We start from the raw sequence: 21,126 nt of genomic DNA, 5'->3' as shown, positions 1-21,126 counted from the left end.
TGAGGAGAGAAGAACAAGCGGATGGCTGTGTTGTTCTCTGGAGCTAGAAGGGAGGGTGGAAGTGATTACAAGGCTGACCATAGGAATCCTTTACATTTATATCATATAACAGTTTATAGAAAGTTTTTAATCCCATTCTCTGACATTCTGAATTCATTGTGGTAGCCAGGCACGTATTATCCTCATTATGTTCATCTGAGGACTAACAAAATCAAATGGAAGTCAGGGTCACTACTTTAATCCACCTCTCCAGTCCCCTTTTCAGGGAAGAGAAGACAAAGGAAAGAGATCTGGAAGCAGCCAGTGCCTCTGAATAGTTGCAAGGACAGGCAGGCATGGAGGGGTTGGTTGGAAGGGTTTGTGGTCTGAAAGTTCTACACCTCCCGATAGTTTGGAAACACCCTGAAGGTGCATCTTCCAGTCCTTGCCCTGGAGGTAGGGTTCTATTTAGGCACCTATCAGAGCGTTTCAGAAAGTGAAGTTTCACAGAGGGTGACAGTGAGATGGTACCGCCCCTCCCGGATGGACGCGAGGGCGCCCTCTGGCACCCCGAGCCCAGAGGCGCAGGGGATGTAGGGTGGGGACCCGAGAAGAACGGCCAGCCCAGGTGCGCCAGGGGTTGGGCAGGAGCCCGGAAGGTGCGCGTCCCGCCCCACCGCCTCCCTCGTGAAAGTGAAAGTTGGAGGGCCCCAAGAAGGTCAAGGATTTAGGGGGCGGGGCTGGCGCGGACGTGGGAGCTGGCGCCGGGCAGTGGAGGGGCCATGGATGGGCTCGGCCGCCGCCTCCGAGCCAGCCTGAGACTGAAGCGCGGCCAGCGGGGTTAGTGCGGGCCACAGCGCGCGGGGGAAAGAGGGCGTGGGGGACCTCCGGACCATAGGCTTGGTGCGGCGGCACTGGGGTCAGGAACGTGGAGCAGTTTGGGCGGGATCTGGGAGGGCTGGGCAGGAGGCAGGTGAGCTCAAGGGAGCAGGTAGAGGTCAATAAGAGGACAGACCTGCTGGATCAAGGGGGAGCCTGGTGGCCAGAAACCTACAACGGTTGTGGGGCCCCAAGGGCCACGTGTCCTTCCATCCAGGAAGCTCGTGGTGCAGCCACTTTATGGCTAAAGACCGTCAAGCCCTCCGGGAGGCGCTTCCCTTCCCTACTTAGCAGGCAGTTTTTTCAGTTCCTGAGAACCAGCTTGTCCCTGCCTTGCAGATAACCACACCACAGAAACTGGTGGCCCCAAACCCTTACTTAGCACTGACCTCCCTAGGGCAGCCAGGTAGATCAGCTCAGCTGGTTCCTCAATCCTGTCCTTGAGAGTTCTGACCTGTAAAATGGGAATCTGTTTCCCTGTCCAGGGTGGATGGTATGGATGAAATTAGATGCGTCATCCATCGGTTTCCTTTCTCCGTATCTGGAGCACTTGAAGGGCAATTGGGATTCATTAATGTGTCCATTCATTCAACAAACATCTGTTGCTGTTTGTCTGGCCAGTGCTATGACTGAGCTGTCTCCCCTGAGTTTGCTCAGACAGTGCCCATGCTTCTGAAAAGAAAAGAAAAGGTTTTAAGGGTCATTCCCAGAGAGTTCACCCCTTCCTGCATTTGCAAAGTGAAGACATCAGTGGGCCTCTCTCAAAAGAGGCCTCAGTGCTGAGCTCGGTACTTCCTTCTCAGAACTGCAGGGACTTGTGACTGATCTGCTCTTTGTACCTTCTCGCTGCTGCCACCCTCCTTCTCCAGTGTGCTTGTTCTGAGCATGCCTCTTCCACCTGCATGCCAGGGAGAGGGCTGCCGTGGCTGGAGCAGTATGTAGGGAGGAGATAAGTCCTCTCTCTGCTACAGAGTTCTGGCTTGGTTTTCGTGGGCTTCCTAGACCTGGGTAATCTGTTGCTGAATGGCTCGGGTCTGCTTCCTGGGGCTCAAAGAACATATCTCAGTTGGTCTGCTCCTCGCCCCCATAGCAGCATATGGCCAGCAGTGGTACCTGGGAGACCTTCCTTGTGGTTAGCGAACAGGGAAGCGGGCAGTCTATATGTGCCTGGTCATATAGCACCTGTCAGATCCTATGGGTGTGACTCTTTCACCTTTCCTGTTGTCTTCCTGCTTCCTGGGGATTTCCCCTTCAGCAGTTTTGTCTTAGAGGGGTGCGTGCGTGCGTGTGTGTGTGTGTGTGTGTGTGTGTGTGTGTGTGTGTGTGTGTGTGTGTGTGTGTAGGAAGACTGTTATGGTGATTCTGGGTTGCTGGCAGTTCAGCAAAGAACAAACAACAGCTTTTCGGATCAAGGTTCCCTGAAGTCGCCTCTCTTTCCTCCAGGTGGTTGTGGGAGGGGCTTCCTGGCGGAGGAACAAGTGTAACCAGACTCCTGACTTCCCTAGCAGTGTGGCTCCTCCCTCAATTAAAATTGAGGATAATAATCCATCCCAGGACATTGGGATCAAGTGAGGTGCCTTCTGTTAAACAGGAATTTGATGCAGTCCTCCTCGTGTTTTTCTGTGATAACCCCTTTTGAAAGGGGGAGGAGGAGAAGACACTCGTTTGTTGGACTTCTTGAGCCTCCGCCCAAAGGCCTAGTGACTTTACTTTGGTCTGGGATTTCTGACTTCGCTGGTCCCTTGCTTCTCCTGATAAAGCAGGAGGAAATGGAGTGAAAAGGCAGCCCCAAGGACTGAGGAAAAGACATTTCCTGAGGTCCTCGGATGACCAGGAAGATGACTCTGGCCCTCCAAGCCATTTGCTCACCACCCGCCCCACCCCACTCCCAACCCCTCCCTACCGTGAGATACTTACTGTGTAATACGTCAGAAGGACGGAGCCTGGACTTGGAATTTTATGACGTTCAGTTTGTACAGATCCTGTTAATTTTCAATTGTCTCTGAGTGACTTAGTGCCTTGGTGGTTTTCCCTTCTGTACTAAGCACATGCTTGTTCCTTAAGGCAACCGGTAAAGATTATGCAACATGTATATACAGAGTACAAGTAAGACATGAGGACTACCTGGGTTGTCTTGCTTCCCCATTCTCGAGATTCCAATTCTCAGACTCTGTACTATGATTGGCGCTTCCCCCACAAATCAATTTTCAGTGTCTGAGTCTTGCATTTTACTGGTGCCACAGTTCCAATGCTCTTAGGACCAGGACGACAGCCTTCCTTCTTACCATAGCAACACCCTCCCTCCCAGAGGGCTGCTAATTCTTCTCAGGAGTGGCAGACACAGGCACCAGATCCTTTTGCTTCTTCCCTCCCCATTAAGTTACTTCCTGGCAAAGGCTTTTTCCTCTTATCCTGCACATTTCCTTATTCAGAACTTCCTGTGAGAAACCCAGGTTATCCGTGACTACCTTCTTCCTGTTCCTCAACCTCTAGACACAGTACTGGGTCTGCTGCTCAACTTGTCCTGGCCCGACCAGAAGAAAAGCTGAGCAGGAGTGGGAGAGGGTTGCTCTGTACCCCTACCCCTGCTGATGTAACCAGGCTCCTACTCTAAGCTGGGGAGGAGTCATTGCTTCCTTTTAGTAAAGATAATGAGAGAAAGGAACCTGCTGGGACCCTGGAATAGTGAGAGAGATCTGTGCCTTAGATCAGGACAGATTACGGGGGACAGGAGGAGGTAGGAATCACCTTCACAGCTATTCTGTAAATATCTGGACCTCTCAGAGGTGGGCTTTGTTCTCTTCACCATCAGACGAGGAATCCTAGGGCTCTTGCTACAAATTATTAGGACATTTAGAGAATGATTGGGCAAGTCTACTTATCTGAATCAGGGCAAGGCAGTGGCATCTTGGCTGCAAGAAGTGTTCAGTTCCATGTTCCTGGAGGTCCTGGATGTTTTAGAATTCACCAGTTGGCCTTGCAGGACGTTACAGCTTCCGATGATTATTTGAGAAGGTAATGGTGAGCAGTCAAGGATAAGGGATGTAAAATACCTATGCTGAGCCCCACGAGGCACTGGAGTCCATGGTCTGATGTTTTAAAAGGCATGTCCGACTGCCTGGGGTTGTAAATAATTCACCACATGGTCTGCAAGCTCTGGAATTCAAAGCCCTTAGCCCAGAAGCAGCTGTGCCTTGAGATGTTTGCTCATGACCTTTTCTCTTACCACACCCTGGGGCTCTTGGGAGGAGCCAAGAGCTGAGCTGCAGTGCCAGGATGCTGCTTCTGTCAGTGCCCACACTAAGCTGCCTCGTGGGTCCTTTCACATCCGTCTTGCTCAACTACGAAGTACACAGGATGGAAACTGCTCTCTGTCTTTGGGAGACAGCACATGGTTCAGCTCAATAAAGCTGTGATTGGAGACCAAAGCAGAAGGCACCTTCTCAGGCTTTCTGTGGCCAGCCTGAAGGAGAAAGAACACTCATGCCCCCAAAGCTCAGAATGATGGAAGGACAAGGGGTAGGCCGAACCCTCAGGCTGCTCCGAAATCGCTTGCCACGACTTCGAGCAGGTCAGAACTGGATTGCCTACTTCCTTTTTTGGATGATCCTTTTATGGGCTGATTCCTCCTATAGTGATCCTCTTTTCTCTTTATGTGACCAAATCCACATGGCCTCCATGTGATCAAGCCAGGAGGATGACCTTATCCGTTTGCAGAGCTAGTCATGTCTGTTGCGGAGGTCTTAGTATGGTTACAAACGAATGCCCTACGGGTCTACTCTGATTATTTAGTCAGGACTCAGAAATATCCAGAACTGCTACAGCAGGCAGAATGTACAGTGCCAGGCACTATGCTTCCAAGAACCTCCACAGCATGGCTCCTCGCTTTCTACATCAAGTGTTTGCTTTTCTTCCTCTGTCACGCCACGGTTTCGAGTTTCCCAGGGCAGGTATGGAAACTGCCCATTTGGCTCTGCTCCTGCCTGGTGCCTGGTGGTGCCTGGTCAGGCTTAGCCCTGTAGCCTTGAGGCATGGTTGTTGTGCAGATTTTCACACTCACTACCGAATGGAGGAATGGAAGGAATACTCACGGGGCCCTTGCATCTCCATTTTAGGACAATCCCAGAACAATCCCGGGGAAGCTGTCACAGAACCGGAAAGAATCCAGGAGCATTCTCCACCTATCTTTGCTGGAGGCCAGCACTTCTTTGAATACCTTCTTGTTGTTTCTTTAAAGAAAAAGCATTTAGGGGATGATTATGAACCCACAATCACCTACCAGTTTCCCAAGGTAAGGATGGAGGGAGAGGTGGGCCTGAGGGTGGAGGAGGAAGGACAGAGGTGTGTTTAAGGGTAATAGAGGAGTTCTACGTCTTACCACACTGCCTGCACTCTAGCTCTGAGCTCACTGCTCTTGTTTCCTTTGTGGCCCAGCCCTAGTTTTCTGTTATCACCCAGAGAATCTAGGTCTGACTGTTTTGTGAGGGACTGACTGAACCTCTGGAGCACGGAGACAAGCCTCGTGCTCTTGCCCCTTTGGGAACCTTCTAGTTCTTCCAAATTCCACCTCGGGCACCTTTTCCTACAGAAAGTCCCAGCTTCTGCTGGAAATCCTAAGAAGGTATGTCCTTCTTGGTTATGTGGTAGAGAATCAAGCAGGCCCCAGACTCAAACACAGCCTAAGATCAGATTCCCAAAGTATTAGAGCTCTTCTTGTCTGATCATGCACTGGGTGAGGCAAAATGTGCCCTGCTCACCAGCTTCTCTTGTGAGCAGGTGTAGCAACTGGACAGGTTGCTTCTTTTCTATGATGTGGTTTCTCTCTGAAGGCTGGTCCAGCTGACCTTTCTAACCTCCTTTTTGAATATGTAAATCCTCAGGATACAGAATTCCAACCCAAGGTTACATTGATGTGGCCCAGAACAAATTGTTTTCTCTTTGAGGTGCTTCCAGCTAGACCTAGAGTTCAGACAGTGTGGTACCAACCAAAGGCACCTTTGTACTTCATGCTGGTGGGAAAGAAGGCTGACAGGCTTCTGACCTCTGCTTCTCTGCCTAAATTCCACTGTCTTTTCCTTATAGAGGGAGAACCTGCTCCGAGGTCAGCAGGAGGAGGAGGAACGGCTGCTCAAAGCCATCCCTTTGTTCTGCTTCCCTGACGGGAATGAGTGGGCACCGCTCACAGAGTATCCCAGGTAACTACTCAGCCTGCAGGCAAGGGCATCAGATTTGGAGGGAAGGGCAAATGTGTGGTTCCTGTCGTCCCCTCACCTGGTATGAATGCTGAGGTTTTGCGGGGGAAATATTTTGCCTGGAATCCTTTGGCAAATGATTGAGGCTGTGACTTGACCTCTATCTGAAGACTTTTAAGAATCTCTTACCTGTTCCTAGAAGAAATAGACTCTTTTTTTCACTCTGGACTGGAGAAAAAGACTTTGGCCTCTACAATATGGAAAAGGTCCTTACATCATGAACACTGGAAGTAGACCATGACTTCAAGTTTTAGATAAGAAGTAACCACGGAGCCTTACTTACCAGGTCTTTAAAGTGGTGATAATAATTTAACCTTCTTCAAAAAGGTTCAGTTGAGTCTCAAATGAGGTGATGAATTAGAGCTTGATACCATCGAGTGCTTAGTGACTGTTGTGATTATCGCCATAATTAATCAGCGGCTCCCCCTTGTCTTCCTCTCCAGTCCTCTAAAGCTGATGTCAATCTTGTTTTAGAATCTAGTGAGCAAATGCACACCATTGGTCTTCTCTCTCTTTAGGGAGACCTTCTCATTTGTCCTGACCAATGTGGATGGGAGCAGGAAGATCGGATACTGCAGGCGCCTCCTGGTTGGTGCTACTCAGAACCGCCCCTTCGTCCCCACAGACCGTTCAGCGCCATGGCTGGGCTTGGCGGAGCCTCAGTTTCAAAAGTTCAGGCTCGTTGGGAGTGGTGCTTATAGGGAGAGTACATGGCAGCATGTGTCCCTTCTGGAATCCCACAGAAGCAAGGACATGCTGACCCTCCCCTCTGCTGCCACTGGGCTCTGGCCAGTGCTCGCCCAGCTCCGCAGTTTTATACACAGTGAGAGGCTCCAGTTGTATCCTCTTGTAGTCTTTTGTACCCAGGCCTGTTTGCGTTGATCCATGGAGCCTCCCAGATACTCTGAGATGTGAATGATGAGGTTTAATTCTTGGCTTTCAGGACAAGGATTCTCTCTCTGGATACCTTTACAACCCTTTCCTTTCTAGACATTTCCTCGTGGCTAAGACAAACTTGTTTTTGTTCTCACTGAACTTAAGCTCGTGTTGGCAATGAGTCAGTGTTTGCCTTTGGGTTTCTAACCCCGGAAGGCTGCCACTACCACCTCCTTCCTCTTTCTCCTCCTCCTCTCCCTCTTCTTCCTCCTCTTCTTCTCAGTGTATACCCATCGTATAAAGAAATAGGCCTCATTTGTATGTGTAATCCATGTACTTGAGTCCTATTTGCTACTCCCACCACACCAGTTCATTTTCTCTTCCCAAACACGTCTCTAATTTCATGTTTTTGATCCTTTTTCTTTATTTTTCAAAGTGTATGAGTGTTTGATTGCATGTATGTAAGTGGACTGTGTGCATACCTGTTGCCCATGGAAAAAAAGAATAAGAAGCTAGATACTCTGGAACTGGAGTTAGGTGCAAATTGTTGGGAACTGCAGTGCAGGTGCTGGGACCCAAACCTGGGTCATCTGCAAAAGCAGCAAATGTTTTTAACCAATGAGCCATCTCTCCAGCCCTCTTGTCTCTCCTTTTAAAGACTTATTTTATTTTTAATTATGTGTATATATGTGTGTGTGTGAGAGTCGGTGGGATATGTGCATGTGTGTTTGTACCTTATGAGGACAAAGAAGGGACATCCTCTGAACTGGAGTAAAAGATGGCTGTGAGCCATCCAGTGTGGGTGCTAGGAACTGAATTCAAATTCTCTGGAGAGCAATATGTGCCTGCAACCACTGGGGCACATGTCCAGCCCCTCACGTCTTTTGTTTACGTCATATTTTTCTAAAATCCAAATCCTGCATATGAGATAGAAAATACATTCTGTGCCTATTTTCTTTTGCCAACTGTATGCACTTGTCATAATTTCATTCTTATTAGCTGAATAATACTCCACCTTGTTTGTGTGACACACTATCTTTATCTTTTCATTTGTTGAAAGACGTCTGAACTGGTTGCCCAGTGTGGCAGTTGTAAGCTTTGTCTTTTGACTTTGGTGGCTGTTCTGACCCTTCTCCTGTCTGTTCCATGAATAAAACCTCTCTACAGACCTTTCTCCATCCAAACCCATTGACCAGTTCCATGTGCAGTACTCCACCTTTGGTCTCATTGGTCTCAAGTGGGAGAAACCCTTGTGGAGGCTGCAGCCCTGAAGGAAATTCTTGTCCCTCCCCAGCCTGCTGGTCCTGGTCCTCGCCTTCCAAAAGTATACTGCATCATCAGCTGCATCGGCTGCTTCGGCTTGTTCTCCAAGGTAGGGTTAGGCCAAGATTCCTTAGAGCCTGTTAGTCAGGCCTGTTCAGCCCTCTGGCTCTGCCTGGCAGCTTGCCTTGCAACTTGAGCACTTGGTAGAGCGCCTTCCCGATAGTGCAACCAGCATCAAGGATATTGGGTAAAACTGAGACAGGAGGGACCTGGACTCAACCCTATTTGAAGAAAATCTAGAAGGCTGTTTCTCCTGAAGAAAGAACTGTTGTCCATTTTTCTTCTTATCTTCCTGGTTGCTATGAGGTATAACATGTGGGAATTATTCATACATGGGAAAGCACCATAAAAGTCTGAAGGCAAATACTATACAGTAAGGATCCCCATAGTTACCCTCATTCTGATGAGGTCAGAAGTGAAATCGGTAATTTGTGTTGCTGGGGCTATGATGAAGGCAGTCTCTCAAACTGAACTTGACCTATCTCGATGGCCCTATGCTGGGTGTGGGAGAGGAACTCCAGTGGCTTCTGCTTGGGTGTATCTTACTTCTGTGAATTACACCGAGGGCTGATGGCAGCCTCACCCTGATGACAGTCCAGAGGAAATGGGACAGTGATACTCAGAAAGCTAGGCTTCTAGGTTCTTAATCCAGCCAGTGCCAACATGGGAGATGACTTGCTAGACTTAGTAGTTTCATGTCAGTGTTAGGAGAAGGGTGGAGTATGAGAGAAAATCAAGAGAAGTCTTTGGAATGTAGGTTTTGTGCAGGAGATGGAAGCCAGCGGTAAAAACACCTAGAAAATACCAGAGAGCAGACAGGACCAGTGTGAGTCTCTTGGGTACTGGGTAGAATCCCTCTAAGCCTTTCTTCCTATGGTCCTTCCCCTGCAGATACTGGATGAAGTAGAGAAAAGACATCAGATCTCCATGGCTGTCATCTACCCATTCATGCAAGGTCTCCGAGAGGCAGCCTTTCCTGCACCTGGAAAGACAGTTACCCTTAAGAGCTTCATTCCTGATTCAGGCACGGAGGTGGGTTAACAAGTGTGCAATCTTCTCCTTAGCTAGTTCCTCTCACATTGATTCTTTCATTCACCAGGTTCAAGTATAGGGAAACTGAACCAGGCATTAGAATTATTGGAAGAGCTAAAAACTCACCAAATTTACTACACCTTCTAACCTGATGCCCACCAGCACCTACTTATTACTGTTCAGTCTACTAAATTTTGTCGTGCTTATGTTTGGTGCTAAGTTTGTTCCTAGTCTCCAAATGTCCAGTTGCTCCTACACCTTACCTAACCTAACTATTCTTTGTGTATATCCTGTATCTCTATCCCATAGTTTCCATCTGTTTTACTTCTTATCATTAATATCCACCCCTAAGTCCACACCCATCTCATGAAGTACAGATGTTCCAAGTCACTAAAGAGCTCAAGGCAGCAAGTAGAATCCCATTCAGAATCTCTGAGACCAGAAATTCCACATGTACCTTTGAATCTGGTTAACCCCACAGTAGAATCAGGGAGTCACTAGAAATTTTCAGTTGCTGGAAAAATCCTGAAGGAAAAAATGAATATTTCCATACTCTATGTCAAGCTGTGTATTTTCTGGGTAAAGAGTCGTAAACAAATGAATGTGGCTTCTAACCTTGTACAGCTAAAGGTCTCATGGAGAAGGTGTACCAGGAAGTGTGGAAATGAGTAAACACACCAGTGAACATATAGTTAAAGATTAGACAGTCACAAAGAAAGAAAAAGCAATGTAGGGCATGAGAAAAAGACAAAGTCATAGGATGACCAATGTGGGCCTCCGGAGCTGAAGGATAATAACAAAGAAAGGAAAGTGATGCATGAGAGGCCCAGGCTGGGTCAAGCTTTAGGCAGGAGAAGTGCTCTGCTTTAGAGCCTGCACACGGTGTAGCATATGGATGGTCATGAGCCTCAGACTGGACTTCCTGAGCCAAGTGAAGATTCTACTCCGCTGTCTTCATAGCAGAAGGAAGTCCCTGGTGGATGAGCTAGGATCAGATCTGTCATGTGAGAAGAATAAATTAGGCCTGGCCTGGGACTGTGATTTCTTTTATTGCTGAACCCTTTCTCTGGTTTTCCTACAGTTCATCTCATTGACACGGCCCCTAGACTCCCACCTTGAACATGTGGACTTCAGTGCTCTGCTGCAGTGCCTCCATTTTGAGCAGATTATTCAGATCTTTGCCTCTGCAGTACTTGAAAGAAAGATCATCTTTTTGGCAGAGGGTCTGAGGTAAGCTCAGCCACTGACTGGCCACACTAAAGCTGCATCCCTGGGATCAAGGGAATATACTGGGACTCCTTGAGGGCAGTCAGATTCTACAGCCCACTTTCCAGCTTCCAGTTCCTGGATTGCATTTTAGGCCTAGAGAAATAGCTGGTCCAACTTGTCCAGCCATCTCCAGACTTGCACTTGATTGTTGCTTGACTATGTATGGTCTAAGGACATGGAGTGTCCCTGATATAACACAGCTTGGCCAGCCAGGGTGAATGCAGTCATGATTCTGCCCTTTCAAGATTAGGCTAAGGCAGGGAAGAGGATGTAGAAGAAGACAGGAAGTTGTATGGAGGATATGCTAATCTATCCATTTGTAAACTCACTCGACAAGTATTTATTGTATGTCAGCTGTTTGCCAGATGCCAAGCATTAAGGAGATAGCAGGAAGACTGTATTTACCCTTAAGTAGATGAAGGTTTATGTATTGATTTTGAGCTTATATGTACTGAAACCAGTAGAATGACTTTCAAATCTTGTTCTTCTACCTTTAGCTATGGTTCCCCTTAGGTCAGCTTCTTAACTTTTTGAAGTCAAGATGACATTATTTTTTCTGTAGGATAGAAATGATGCGGATGTGCTTTATAGGGTTGTGGTGAGGATTAAAAGTGACAATGCACAGTGGTACCCAGAACCCCACCAGGTGCAGATTGGTGAGGACTAGCTGCTATTCTCCATCAATTCTCGATTGGTGAGGACTAGCTGCTATTTATTCTCAAGCAGTTCTCAGTTGAGCATATATCTGTGTGTAGCAGAAGCAGGAGGTTGTCATGTGTTGGCTGTTGCTTTGGAGAGGATTTGAGTCTGATAAAGGATGTGGAGAGACATGTGACAGGCAAAGAAGAGAAATTGATAAAATCAGGAGATTGACTGGGAAGCTCTGGCTGGCTTAGAGCTCACAGAGATTTGCCTGCCTCTACCTACTGAATGCTGGGATTGAAGGTTTGTGCAACCTCAGCAAGAAGGAATAATTTTGAGCTGAGACCTAGTACTGTCCATTAGAGAAGAGGAAGAAAAGGAAGTTGAAAAACAACAGAGAATCAAGGGAATGACATGAATTCTAGAAGAAAGGAAGCTTGGCAGGGATCAAGGGTCTGTGTTTTAAAAAATAGTAACATCATCAGTAACCAAGAAGGAAACTATCATAGGCTAAATCTTGTGGGAAGGGGTATCATTTTTATTTGGGGGATTGTTTTTCTACTCTGGGCCCTGTGTGGAGGAAGTTTCTGTGGTAGCTGGAGCTCAGTTTCCAATACTTCTGATCAGTATTTAGGAAGTTTCAGGAACAAACTTTCTCCAGGAAATATTACAACTTCCTACTTTCTTCCCGCACAGAGTTTCCAGACCCTGGAAGCTGGAGCTAGGAGGGGACTTCCAGCCAAGTTTGCTAGGGAGGCACTCAGAGACTCGATCTTTCTAACTCAGGAAGTGCTAGTCTGATACCAAGGTTTCCGCATCTGTGTTTTTATTGGCCTTGGGTGTGGGGTAATTTGGCTGGAGAAATGAAAAGCTATGAGAGTTAGTGGAGAATAGGAAAGCCAGAGACTGAGACTGGGTATGGTGTGGGTAAGGAAGGCGGCTGAATTGCGACTGCGATAGTAATGACAAGAGGAATCCACGTAGCAAAATCTTGAGGCGTCACCTCTGTGGGACTTTCCAGAACCTCTGAGTATTAGTTCCTGGAATGGAGGAGTTTCCCAAGCTAACTCAGGACTAACCTGGCAGCTTTCATATAGCTTCAGAGAGGCATGGGAGGACATGGCTGTGCATGGAGGCCCTGACTCTTCACCGCAGCCTGGTGTTAACTGGCTTGTTTCTTCACTGTGTTGTGAGTTCTTCAAAGAAGGGCCAGTGTTATTCTTCTAGTTAGCGCAGTCCTTTGCAGAGTAGAGGCTCAATCATACCCCAGTTTAAATGCAGGCACATCTTCCTCCCTCTCCTCTTCTGAGCCACCTTTATTTTTAGCCAGTAATGACTTGAGAGAACTAACTGAGAATAGAGATTAAAGGGGGCCCCACCCTGGTTACTGGAGACTTGCCTATCCTGATTTCTACCCTTCTCTTAGCAACAAGTAGCTACAAGCTTTGTGATCAGCATGGCTTCCAGACTTGAATTTTTTTCCGGTACAGGAACATTGCCAGGAGCTACTGTAGGTGTGGGGCTCTGAGCCAGTGTATAAGAACAGAAGTCTTGCTGACCCAGCCTCTATTCTGTGTTCTAGTACCCTGTCTCAGTGTATCCATGCTGCAGCTGCTCTGCTTTACCCATTTAGTTGGGCGCACACATACATCCCGGTGGTCCCTGAGAGCCTTCTGGCCACTGTCTGCTGCCCTACCCCCTTCATGGTTGGGGTACAGATGCGATTCCAGCAGGAGGTTATGGACAGTCCCATGGAAGAGGTAAGCTGCCTCAAAGAGAGTGTAAGATTTAGAGATTGGTGGGTTTGGATCTGTATCCCAGATCCACTGTCAGCAGCTGTGTCATTTGGGGCACATTGCATCTCTTTAAACCTGAATTTCCTTTATCAGTAAAATGGGAATACGTGTCTGTAGTTGCTAGAGGCTAGGGAAAATGACACGGCTAAGCTGCTAGCTTGGCACCCAACACACATCGATTTTCAATCAAAATTAGCCTTCTTCTCTTGAATGATTATTCTTTGGGCTTAGGAAGCAAGATGTTGCTTATTGTGAGATCATGAGACTGTCTTATTAGGCAGTTATTTCTATCGAACAGTCCCTTGGGTGAACTTTCAGTTGACAGCTGGCTTACACAATGCACACCCCACTAGTATTCAAATTCCCTGGAAACAAGCCCTTTTGTAAACTGTGAAGTCTTGAAAATGAAGATATTTGCAACAAGTACCATCTTTCTGAGTAGCTCAGAGCTCAGTTGAGTAATGATGGTGTGTGTGTGTGTGTGTGTGTGTGTGTGTGTGTGTGTGTGTGTGTGTGTGTAAATCCAAATCCCTATGAATTTGTTGCTTGTTTCTTGGCAGTCACCCTGACATGGAAGAGGGTTCAATTGTGTAAATGGGCAGTAATCACATACATTTACACCCAACATTATTGGACCAGCAACTTGAGACGCATTCTCTGATCTAAGGATAGTTTATCACTATAGCTGAATACAGGACAGACTGAGCAGCTCCGCCCTGGGTAACCATTGGCTGACAGTGCAGAGACAGGTTACCTATTGAGGTATCTTAATGCAAGCACTAAAGAAGTGTGTGTGGGGGGTAGTCCTAGAGGGAGGATTTCCCCTTTAACAAAAGAGGTTGGTGAGTTCTAGCAAACCTAATGCTTAGATAAGGCCGCAGTGGAACTCAGAGAAAGGCCATTCTTTAGATGGTGTTATTGGCTGGGAAAAACGGATGTTTTGTTTTTCCAGCTCTTGGGCTGAGTACACATGCCCTGTGAACAGCCCTTAGCTTCATGACTAACTAGAGCAGGGTATCAGCCCCACTTTAGCAATAAAAGGTAAAATGTCTCAACCTCAGAAGTTATGTAACTTCTCTCCCCCAGAGCTGGGGCTCCTCCCCTGATAGCCAGGCAGGAAGACAAACAGGGCCAGTAAGGCTCAGGCTCTTGCTAGTTAAGAGCTTTTGTTTATTTTATTGTTTTCCAGCTGCTCTGAGAAATGGGCAAGCCCGATAAAGGAAGAAGTCCATATGCTGTGTATGTTGTAGGGTGGGTGTGGAGGGTGCAAGGTTTTCTGATTCTCCACATAAGCTCCCTAAAAGAACTGACTCCACAAACACATGACCAGAATACTGAAAAGACTTCTGGAAACAACCTCAAAGAATATTATGCATACATTTCTCCCCACCCCCAAAAGAACAGCTTTCCTTGCATCAAAGCATCCAAACATACGGCTACATGTGGCTTCGGGCCTGGACTAGTTCAGCTCTTCTCTGATGATGGATAATTACAGTGCAGATTGTGTTTTGGCAAATTTTCCAGTTTCTCTTCCCTTACATTTGGAAGTAGGAACATGTAGGAATCCTTCATCCTATTAGCAAGGCTCAGGTTAGAAACTGAAAATAGGGACTCCAAATAGACATTAAATGACAGCACAGAATTTGGCGAACTATGATCCGTTGGCGAGCAAATCTCCCGTCTGTTGGTATTATTTTGATAGTGTCATTGTTGCTGCTTTGGAATGTTAGTTTTAAAATTAATACAGGATGGTGGTGGTATCTCTTGCTTAAAATTGCAGAACTCAGGAGGTGAAGGTAGGAAGATCAGGGTTCAAAACTACCCTAGTTTACATAAGATCCTGTCTCAAAGCAGAACCAAGGAATAATGTCTGTGTTTATGAGCTTTTAGATGTCAAAATATAATCCTAATTAAAAGATTGTAATTTAAATATTGGAAGTGGTCCAATTAGCTAACAATACTCTGAGGAATCAGCAACTGCAGGATTCTCAGGCTGTGTGGTGATGGTCCAGGAACTTGGTTTTGTGCTGTCTCATTTGCGGCCTATACGCGCATAGTTGTTTTGCTTTGTTTCCTGTCCTCGTCCTGTTGACCCTGGGCTCATGTTCTTCCCTTCCTGAGTTCTAGATGGAAGTTTCAAGGCTGTCAGCTTTTAACTGTTTGTATCCAGGCAATGGTATGCGAATCATGTGCACTACCACTTACTTCCACCCTCAGCCAATAGAGAGCTTTTAATAGATCCCTAGGCAATTGTACATATGGTGGTTGGTAATGTCAAAAGATTGAAACATGACTTCCTCTGTCCTTGAGCTGACCAGAGGATAGGCTGAGGACATGTTGAAAGAGAACTGGAAAGAGGGACGTGATCCCAAAGACCACAGTTTTGGCCTGGAAACCAATCTGCTATTTCTCAGCAGCATGACCTCTGGGAATTTCATGCCATGGGGAGAGGCACACTCAAGAAATTGCTGACATGACTGTTCCATGACATGGTTAAGGTTTTTATTATAGATATGAGAGAACTTCCAGAGGTACATGAGCAGAGACAGAAAGGAGGAGACAGAACACAGCCAGCAGATTGGATACAACTAGGGTTAGGGAGGCAGGAGAGAATAGTGGAGGGAGATTGCAAGTAATAGATAATAGAGCATAGCAAGACAGAATACTAAGAATGAGAGAGGGGGGAGTATAGTGAACATAGCAAGAGCAGAGAATGGCTGAGTTATATGAAGGATGAGTAGATGGAGTTTAGGGCAGAGGTGAGAAGGGCTAGTATGATAGTTAGGACGTTGAAATGTCAAACAGATACTTGTGATACTGAGGGAGCCTGAAGGCCAGCATGGACTTGGATAGGATGATAGGTACCACAGGTAGTCATATATTCCGTCTGCTTAGAAGTAATGGAAATGACTGCTTTCCAAGGATGGGAATAGGTTTCACTATTTTCTGAGAAAGGCTGGCTTTTATCTAACCAGTCAAACTCCTCCTATAGTCCAGGTTGAGTCATGTTTGGATATTTGGACTGTCTTTTGGAGTTGGGGAATTGGAGTTTCCTTTGGATTTGACAGGAACTTCTCTAGGTTTATCTCATCTGCAAAATGAGGTAGTGCCTGCTTTACAGAATCATTGCTACAATTAAATAAAACATGCAAAGTAAATGTTGTTTGCATGCCATGGGCATGCTCTGAATTACCAAGTATTTTCTATAAATCCAATGATTTGTTGTTTTCCTTCTTTACTTACTCATTTATGATGATCATGACTGATGACAACATAAGGTCACTCTGTGTAGCCCATTTTAGGCTTGGAATTTAAGTCAACCTTAGTCTTCCTGTTTGCCTCAGGATCTCAGAGTACTAGGGTTAACAGTGTGCAGCACCATGCCTGACACGATCATTGCTTTGAGTGAATGACTATAACTTCTTTATATTTACTTCACTTCCACTTTTGGTCTTTCCTCAGCTCTCTTTATACTCACGTGTGTGACACACACACACACACACACACACACACACCTTTCTACCTGGGGATTTGGGTTTCTAGAAAAGGGGGGATGAAAATGCCAGGCAGGAAATATGAATTAAAAGCTCAGAATGCCCAAGATATAATCCACAGACTACATGAAGCTCAAGAAGTTGGAAGACCAAAGAGTGCATGCTTCAATCCTTCTTAGAAGGGAGAACAAAATATTCACAGGAGGAAATACAAAGAGTGGAGCAGATACTGAGGGAAAGGTCAGAGACTGAGGGTCCAGAGATGACCGCACCCAGGGATTCATCACATATACTGTCACCAAACCCAGACAATATCGTGGATGCCAAGAACGGTATCTGACAGGAGCCTAATGGAGCTGTCTCCTGAGAGGCTCTTCCAGAGACAAATACAGAGGCAGATGCTTGCAGCCAACCATTGAACTGAGAATGGGGTCCCTAATGGAGGAGTTAGAGAGAAGACTGAAGGAGCTGAAGGGGTTTGCAACCCCATAGGAAGAACAACAATATCAACCAACCAGATCCCCCAGAGCTCCCAGAGACTAAACCATTAACCAAAGAGGGACCCCTGGGTCCAGCCGCATATGTAGCAGAGGATAGCCTTATTGGGCATCAGTGAGAGGAGAGGCCCTTGGCCCTATGAAGGCTCAATGTCCCCATATAGGGGAAAGCCAGGGAGAGAAGATGGGAGGGAGTAGGTGGGTGGAGGAAACACTCTTATAGAGGCAGGGGGAGGAGGGAAGGGATAGGGGGACTCTAGATAGGAAATCAGGAAAGGGGTAACATTTGAAATGTAAGTAAAGAAAATACCTAATAAAAAAAAACTCTGAAAAAAATGCTTATGTTGCTACTACCTGGGCTTCAGGTATAGCCATGAGTAGAAAAGGTGTTGGTAGTTGAGATTCATGAAGAGATAAAGCCATTCTGTGTTTATTTCAGGTCCTGTTGGTGAATCTTTGTAAAGGAACCTTCTTATTATCAGTAAGTCTGCATTCAGTGCATCTGCTGGCCGACCACCAACACAGCCTTTAAATATCATGATGTCTCACTGATCTCAACAGACACTTTGAGAAAGACTTGTGCTGCCTTCCCCTTATGAGGAGGCCCCAGGGACAGTGTCTTTTGAGCAAGTAATATACATTGATGGGGACCCCTTACTCAGGATTTGGGTTAAAACTGGAGGCAAAGGAATGGCTCCTTTCCTCTGTGGAGCAGTGCTTTGGGCATGGCCTTATATACTTCCCACATTCTTCTACTCCTCTTCCTGACCTCATGACCATCTGCTTGACTTTGATCTAGCTCTGTTCTATCCTAGGTTGGTGATGAGAAAGACATCCTACCACGGAAACTTCAGGATGACATCTTGGACTCTCTTGCTCAAGGGATAAATGAGTTAAAGAGTAAGTTCTAGGCTCCTCTTTTAAAGATTTTAGCCCTTGAGAAAATTATTCTCAACTTGTTTAGTAAAATGAACTTGTTTAGTAGCTCGTGTGAGGGGACTAGATTCTGAATATGAGATTTTTGGTTTTTTTAAAGGATCATAGAGAATTCATACCCAGGTTCTTAGACTCCTACCCCGACCCCATTTTGTGAGGTCTGTTCTTCAGAGTGGTAGCAATCCATCTCAGACTCTTAGGACTGTAGGCATGAGCCACCCCAGGCTCTCACTCCTAGAGAATCCGCTATTTACTCTGAAGTGATGCTTTTCCTGAGAACTTCTGGACGGTAATGAAAACCAGAATTAGGGGCGAATCTGGGTAGTTTCATCCTTCTATTGATCTAAGATATTTTTTGGATTTTTTTTCTGCTTTTGTCTCCTGTAGCTTCAGAACAAATCAATGAGCATGTTTCAGGCCCTTTTGTACAGTTCTTTGTCAAGACTGTGGGCCACTATGCCTCCTATATAAAACGGGAGGCCAGTGGACAAGGCCATTTCCAAGAACGCTCCTTCTGTAAGGCTGTTACCTCCAAGACCAAGCGCCGATTTGTGAAGAAGTTTGTGAAGACACAACTTTTCTCCCTATTCATCCAGGAAGCAGAGAAGAGCAGGAATCCTCCTGCAGGTACGCATAGATCCCACCAAATCATTAGCAAATGTCTCCCTAAGAAGAATCTCAGAAGTATTTCTCTACAGTGGCAGGCAGACTAGAAGAGGATGGGATGCGGTGCGTGTGCGTGTGCATGTGTGTGTGTGTGTGTGTGTGTGTGTGTGTGTGTAGGGAGGCATTTAAAAATCCCTATTACAGGAGGTTTTAAAAATCTAAGCATACATACAATGGCTGTAACTTCCATCAGTGAGGCTAATTAGCAGTCACCTTAAGGAAATGCTTTCAGGGGCTGGTATGTTGTAGAGATGTCTGTTTATCACTCAGCAGCCTGGGCTTTCCTTTTTGTTCTGGAGCTAATTACTGTTTGTAGGCCCCCTTTTGAATGCTGTGAGGGCCTAGATATCCTGGAGCTTTTCAGGTCAGATTGTGGGGCCTTTCTGGTTTTTGTTTTGTTTTGTTTTGTTTGAGACAAAGTCTCGTTATGTAGCCTCAGAGTTCCCAATACCTAGGATCATAGACATGTAATTTCAGATTCGATTTCAGAACTGCATTCACTCTGGGCTCATAAATGCCAGTCTAACAAATTAGATCCCTCTAACCACCTGTTTGGACCCACAGGCTATTTCCAAAAGAAAATACTTGAATATGAAGAACAGAAAAAACAGAAGAAATCAAGAGAAAGACGGTGAAGTAAAAACTGTGGTCAGCAGGAGTGTCTACAACTACAGCTAGAACTACAGGCCAGTCTGGACTTTGGCCCTTCAACTGTGACAGAATCAGTGAGGCTCTCGGCCCTGGAATCAATCTGTGGCTTTCTTCCAACTGATAACCCAGTCTTACTTCAAGGTGGTGTCTGAATTTGGGAGCCTTGTTGTCAGGGCTTTGAAAGTTCTCATCCAAACTCATAGAACTGTACTCAGAGCTGCACTTTTGGCAGAGTGGACACTGGGAGTTAGTAGTACAGGGGTACAGCTGTTGTGGGTGCTTGATTAGAAGTTGCTAGCACTGCTGTCTCCTATGAACCTCTGTTATAAAATCCTCAATACAGAACACTGTGGCCCAATGACCCATTTACAAAATAGGGTCTGACGTGAGGATATGAATAAAGATGAAACCTTGTTTGTTGATCTAGGAGGCACTGCATGGGAGAAAAAACTGAACTAGACGTGAAAGATGACCTGGTCATGCTAGACTATGTGGAATCACAAATCCGGAGTCAGTAGCTCCACCTCCAGTAAGAAGAGTAAGAAATCTTGATCGGAATGGCCACAGCAGAGCGGCTGGTACTAGCCAGGGTTGTTTCTCAGAATCCTGAGCAGAGACCGCTCCAGAAGGGAGTTAGCTGTGGCCTCGGGCGGCCTAATAGAATTCCTGGTCAACAGAAGTCCTTAAAGGCTACTCCAAGACTTCCATCAACAGGTCAGCCCATAACATAGCCAGGGCCACTCCTTTACCTTCTGTTTTGGACATCACATCAAGTGTTTATTAAAACTTCAGTTCCATTCTCCAGCTAATGGTGGAACGATTCCTGCACTGCCAGTTCTCCCCACATTACAATCAAAAGTATTTAGTAGTTACCTGGGCTCTCCTTTTTCTGCCTCTGTTTTAGACACTGCAAGAGATGGCCAACCTTTTTAGAAACATCTTGTCTAGAATTTTTAGAATTCTTTTAAGTGTTTTTCCTACTTTTTATTGTGGCCTTCACAAGTTTCAGAATTCCAAACAAAGAATGCAGATGATGTGGGGGTTGGATTAGAGCTACAAAGGGGAAGCTTAATGGATACACTCTGATTTGGAGAACACAAACTCCTACTGCAGGTGGTAGATGTCCACAAGCTATGCCTAACTTCTACTTCTGCAACTTCTAGGAATCCCTGCAGCTTTTTAGATGGTTTATAGAAATGGTTGCTAACCTACTTAGACCTTGAACAGTTTCAGACTGAGAACCAGAATCCTGATAATACACCAGATTCGCTATAGAGTTGAACCTGAACACGTGGTAGCTCAGTCTATAATCCTAGCATTCAGGAGGCTAAGGCAGGAGAACTGAAGAGTTCAAGGCCAGCCTGAGCTACTGTAGGAACCTGTTCAGACCATACTGCACACCTTCCCCGTCAAAGCCCTGGGAATATGTTTTCCAAAATTATCTACAGTGTTGAATGATGTGAATACAACAACAAGGGCCAGCTATGGCTTTCTACAAAGAGGCCATTGGCCTGATGACGCTGATAGTATCTATGGCCAAAGGAACCACACAGCGCTTTTCTGATTCCCTCTATGCTGAAAACAAATCTAGAACACATGTGTATATTTCAATTAGTCTTTAGTACCTCAGTTTATAGCTTTGGTATGATACAGAAAACAATAGCTAGAATGCACATGACAGCTTAAATTCCATTCTCAAATACAGCAATGTTGTGTGATAATTGGTAGCCAATCGAGGTCTCAATTTCCACTAGGTATAAACACCTGTTAAATCTGCTGAAATAATCAAATAAAACGACAGCTGTAACTGTATTAATGGAGGATTACCTGTCCT

At 46.1% G+C, this 21,126-nt stretch overlaps 1 protein-coding gene across 3 annotated transcripts; it reads left to right on the top strand.

Moving 5' to 3' along the window:
- Positions 1 to 616: 616 nt before the first annotated feature.
- Dennd2d (DENN domain containing 2D) lies at positions 617 to 19,714 on the top strand. 3 transcript variants are annotated; one of them, XM_032897543.1, is made up of 12 exons: positions 617 to 819; positions 4,974 to 5,149; positions 5,941 to 6,053; positions 6,629 to 6,698; positions 8,281 to 8,358; positions 9,201 to 9,341; positions 10,423 to 10,571; positions 12,835 to 13,012; positions 17,479 to 17,520; positions 17,855 to 17,939; positions 18,363 to 18,602; positions 19,206 to 19,714. In XM_032897543.1, exons 1-12 carry the CDS (start codon positions 762 to 764, stop codon positions 19,274 to 19,276), a joined length of 1,401 nt encoding a protein of 466 aa, XP_032753434.1. In that variant the 5' UTR covers positions 617 to 761; the 3' UTR covers positions 19,277 to 19,714. The 3 variants fall into 3 exon arrangements, with proteins under 3 accessions (XP_032753434.1, XP_032753433.1, XP_032753435.1); XM_032897542.1 differs by lacking the exon at positions 617 to 819 and adding an exon at positions 3,514 to 4,429; XM_032897544.1 differs by lacking the exons at positions 617 to 819; positions 4,974 to 5,149; positions 6,629 to 6,698 and having other exon boundaries at positions 5,965 to 6,053.
- The last annotated feature ends 1,412 nt before the right edge of the window (positions 19,715 to 21,126 follow it).

This window comes from Rattus rattus, chromosome 3, assembly GCF_011064425.1.
Source record: "Rattus rattus isolate New Zealand chromosome 3, Rrattus_CSIRO_v1, whole genome shotgun sequence".
NCBI classification, from domain to species: domain Eukaryota; kingdom Metazoa; phylum Chordata; class Mammalia; order Rodentia; family Muridae; genus Rattus; species Rattus rattus.
Note: the sequence above shows the minus strand (reverse complement) of the source record. Positions and strands in the feature narration are given on the sequence as shown.

Bases quoted from the DNA above. Each gene is read 5' to 3' on its own strand.
- Dennd2d (XM_032897542.1), top strand. From the start codon at position 4,342: ATGCCCCCAAAGCTCAGAATGATGGAAGGACAAGGGGTAGGCCGAACC. The intron at 8,359-9,200 runs GTAGGGTTAGGC...CTTCCCCTGCAG, and splicing joins GCTTCGGCTTGTTCTCCAAG to ATACTGGATGAAGTAGAGAA. The intron at 17,521-17,854 runs GTAAGTCTGCAT...GTTCTATCCTAG, and splicing joins AAGGAACCTTCTTATTATCA to GTTGGTGATGAGAAAGACAT.